The 4402-nt window shown below is 33.4% G+C and overlaps 1 protein-coding gene across 1 annotated transcript; it reads right to left on the bottom strand.

The window, feature by feature from the left end:
* Positions 1-417: 417 nt before the first annotated feature.
* LOC134701676 (tyrosinase-like protein 2) lies at positions 418-3486 on the bottom strand. The gene is made up of 3 exons (XM_063562810.1): positions 3172-3486; positions 2259-2371; positions 418-1679 (listed from the first exon to the last, which is right to left on the bottom strand). The coding sequence occupies exons 1-3, from the start codon at positions 3484-3486 to the stop codon at positions 425-427; spliced, it is 1683 nt and encodes a 560-aa protein (XP_063418880.1). The 3' UTR covers positions 418-424.
* Positions 3487-4402: the final 916 nt, after the last annotated feature.

The following is a 4402-nucleotide window of genomic DNA, read 5'->3' as shown; positions in this document are numbered from 1 at the left end:
CTATGGAAATTCCAGAAATTCCTGAGCGCCAACAATTTTTTTAATATTTAGAAAGTGACACACAAATGAGAGGTCTAGCTATCTATAAAACTAAGTTAGATCCCCTATTTTATTCGTTTAATGCCGAAATTCAATTGAGGGCTTTTTCTTCTTTTTTTTTACTTCCCCTTTTTAATTTACCTTGGAGTTCAGAATTTTTTTTTAATACTTTGAAACATATCACTCTGCGAACCAAATTCACTTGTATGAAGAAACATTTCCTCAGAAATTCTTCATCACTAATACCCCATAACCATAGTTTGATAGCCCAAATTAGCAATTAATGCATTAACCATGTTAACCAGGTAATTATGTTTCCTTCTTATTCAAACACTGTCTATCTTAGTACCATTAATATAATCAAAAACTCTTTTCCCCAGTAGCTTTAATAACACAAAAATGATAGTTTAATACGTGGATTCAGCGTATCCACTTCCAATGGATTATATGTAAATCCGCTACCGTCTGCTTCCATTAGGGTTCTCGAGAACATTTCTGGTTCCGTATTTGTTAACGAAATAACACCCGGACAGGACCGATATTTTCCTGCTTTTATATCCAAACAAAAAGGCTCGCATGGCTTATGATATTTGTCTGTTACACTAATGAATGCCTGACTCATCCCTGAGCCAGGATTTTTAACTCCAACGAAGGCATAAACCCACTGTGGAATAGAAGCATCATTCGCAATATAGCTTCTATATGTTCCGTGGTATGTAATTCCATTCGATTGAGCTATTGCTACAGACTTTGAACATAAATCATCATATCCGGGTCCTAAATATTCACAACCACCTATTACGTTTTTCCTAATAGATTTGTGTACTGCATTTCGAACAATTATTTTAATTGGAACATAAACCCAACCATTGTCATCACCCGAGAGAACGGTCAATCCATGTTGAGGTGTAGATAAATGGTTGGTGGTTATTTTCCCTGGTGGTTCGAGAATACGTCTTCGTGGTTCGTTTGCCTCAACGCTTACACATTTGTCTGAAGAATAATCACATTTCAGAAATGGAGAGTTCAGACATGAAGGACATTTTGCAAAATCGTCGTACCTATAGATATGATTATGAAAATAATCGCTATACCCATCGACATTCCTCATTGGAAACAGTCGATCCATATATCTATCGGGTTGGTGAAATTTATTATCGATAATGGTGTAATCATCTTGTGGATCGATATTACGATGACGTAACTGCGAACAAAATTGTTCCCAAACTGCATCGATAAAAGCATGATGAATCCAGAAGAATGGATCTTGAGAACTTGTATTGAAATTGTTCATTTGACCACCAATGAAGGCATGGACCATATTATGCATACTTTCAACATTGGTTTCGGGATCAGCCGTAGGCGTGGTAATTTGAACGTGGTGTTTTTTCGCTAACATACGATCTATAAATTCATAAGATATTGGATTCCCAGTTTTACCAAGATCTCGAACCAACGGAATATTTCTTATTGTCTTCCACCCTGCAAATGGACCTTCTTTTATTGGACCTTTGCCATTCCCAAAGAACTCTGATGTAAACATGACAGATTTTGTAGGGTCATGCATATGGTGGTCTAACCTTGAATCCCAGTAACATAATGTTACATTAGGGTTAACTCTTCGGAGAAGCTCTTCAAATCTAAAATAAATTCATATAAATTATGGTTTACGTGTTGTTTTGTTCTTAAATATGTCATTAATGAATACGATAAAAAGTAAAATAACCAAAAAATAACAGAATCCCGATGAAAATTAAGAAAGGAAAGTTCCTTATCAAATCGCAAAAAAAAAACAAGAGCTCAAACGCATCAAACGAATGGAAAACAATTGTCGTATTGCTGACTTTTTACAGACATTTTGTTATGTTTTGGCATTAAATGACATATTAATACTCATCATGTCAGTGTTTGATTTCTATCACTCTGTTATGGTTTTAGTGTCACTAAAAGTCATATATACACAAAAGCGCGTCTGACGGGCCTGACTTATAAATCTACATTTTTAGTTGAGGGTTCTTTCAACCCCTTTCATAACAAGAAGATTAAGTTGATAGAGAGTATGTTTTTGTTCATTAATCTAATGTTCTGTGTACTGAGGAATATAGAAAAGTACCGACGAGACATTAAAAACCCATCTCTCAAAGGGAAACTGACAATGTCATGACTAGAACTGAATGAATCTAGACAAAATACATAGTCCAACTTTTAACTATACTTACTTTAAAATATACATTTTATGCCAGCCAAAAAAATTGGAACCAAAATGAATAGACTTCACTGCTTCGTTTGTATGGTAATCAGCAAAAAAGTCATAAACACTTGGAGACATAGACTGAAATTATAAAACTCGTGTATACTTTAGTAATATTTAGTTGCTAAATTTATTTCTTGGCTGAAATCACAAAGGAACATATGACCTATGAGTGTTTACTTTTATATATTGTAATTTGGATGGAGAGTTGTCTCATTGGCACTCATTGGCACTCATACCACATTTTCCTATATTTTTTCATCTTTAATTGTTTAGGTTTTTTTCTAAGTTATTGTCCCTGTAAGAAAATATTGTCCAAAAAATTGCTGTATTTCTGTATAAATCATAATCAGTTATTATAATGTGATTTACATACAAAAACAGGTTAATATCAAATGTAAACTTTTAAGAACAATGACATACGGGTATGTTGTGTGCTCTATGGTCGGGTTGTTGTCTCTTTGACATATTCCTCATTTCCATTCTCAATGTCAAGTAATAAATCGTGTGTATGTTGTCTGCTCTATGGTCGGGTAGGTGTCTATTTTACACGTTCCCTATTTCCATTCTCAATTTTCTGTGATTTGATATTTGTGTTTTTATATTGACAACGCAGTATATTAAAGGCAAACTGCCAAAGTCTTAACTCGACAGGAAAATGTTTTACAGCATTATAAGACATCGGGACTTCGGAGGCGGATAAGTCTTGTCTTACATTTATAATTATCGTATGCCTATCGACACTAGTGCTTCTTGAAAAATATATAAAGTATATCATCAGCTGCTTCTACTAAGTAAACGTAATATAATCTCAAGTACATTTGACTACTAGTATCAATCACCAAACAATTTATACGTTTTATAACTTCAACATTACCTACTTTATCATTCTTTAAAGCGTTGATAGCGTCAACCATTTCCTGGAATTCTTCTCTCGTCAACTGTCTGCACTCGCGTCGAATCCGTTTTGTTGGATGCCAAAAGAAGTCTTGTCGAAGTCTCAATTGCATGTCAGGGCCGGTGTTAGGTATCCAAACTGGGTTGTCGAACTTTGACAGTATGCACCTGTATTCTTTTTCAGCATCTTGATCTCTGCATTCCAATATGATACCAGGATACTGGGACGTTATGACTTCAGATACAATTAAAAATCCCGAATTGAAGAGAACTACCAATACTAACTGTACATACTCCATTGTTGCCTGAAAAAAAAATATATTGGTTTGTTTATTATTTTACTGCTGATAAAATATCATGAAATAGGGAAGAATGAAGTATGAAATTTCAATACAAAAAAAAAATACGCAGCATGTTATAGATACCAAAGAGTATCAATGATACATGACTTGCAATATACGTCCGTCCAAAATTAAGAACCTTTGAGTTCAATTTGTCATTGGAGTCAGATATATTGTAGTTTTTATTAAATTCATTCACTATTTTTTTCGCGATTATCTACATCTTGCTATTATTTACTCTATTTACTGTGTGTCGTTTTCTCGTTGATGTTTATTCCGCTTCTCACTTGAAATACATAAAATAGATACTTACTTCTACGTTATTTGTCTCTTTGGGGAATTTGATCATTAGCAATATTAATAGGAAGAAGATTATGCTCACCATCCCGTTGCATCTGAGATCATTCCTGGTTTTTTGTTGGGTTCATGTTACTTAGTCTTTATAAGTTTTCTATGTTGTGGTTAATGTACTATGGTTAATCTGTATGTTTTTTTTCTGGGTTTTTTTTTTAGCTATAGCGTTGTCAGTTTACTTTTGATTTATGAGTTTGAATGTCCCTCTTTTTATCATGCCACGTCTTCACCTGTGGATTAGTATTTGATAATCGTTAAAGAGTGTCATTAAACGCTTCAATTATTTTGTTTTTCTTAAATACTAGTTTTTCTTTTTGTAAGTTTCCTTTAACTGAAGTCTAAAGTAACAGATACGATACAATATGTTTTAATTGAGGTGAGCAAAGGATTGATGTTCGTTTTTTAAATCAGTTTCTTACTCACAAAGTTGCACTTATCATTTCAATCAATCAAATCATTGTTTTTTTCATGCTGACGATTTTTAATAGCTTTTAAATAATGTAAAAACATGTAAGATTAG

This window comes from Mytilus trossulus, unplaced genomic scaffold, assembly GCF_036588685.1.
Source record: "Mytilus trossulus isolate FHL-02 unplaced genomic scaffold, PNRI_Mtr1.1.1.hap1 h1tg000247l__unscaffolded, whole genome shotgun sequence".
NCBI classification, from domain to species: domain Eukaryota; kingdom Metazoa; phylum Mollusca; class Bivalvia; order Mytilida; family Mytilidae; genus Mytilus; species Mytilus trossulus.
Note: the sequence above shows the minus strand (reverse complement) of the source record. Positions and strands in the feature narration are given on the sequence as shown.

Coding starts and splice junctions, on each gene's coding strand:
- LOC134701676 (XM_063562810.1), bottom strand. CDS start 3,486: ATGGAGTATGTACAGTTAGTATTGGTAGTTCTCTTCAATTCGGGATTT. Junction 2,372..3,171: donor ACGCTTTAAAGAATGATAAA/GTAGGTAATGTT, acceptor TTATAATTTCAG/TCTATGTCTCCAAGTGTTTA. Junction 1,680..2,258: donor CATAAAATGTATATTTTAAA/GTAAGTATAGTT, acceptor AATTTATTTTAG/ATTTGAAGAGCTTCTCCGAA.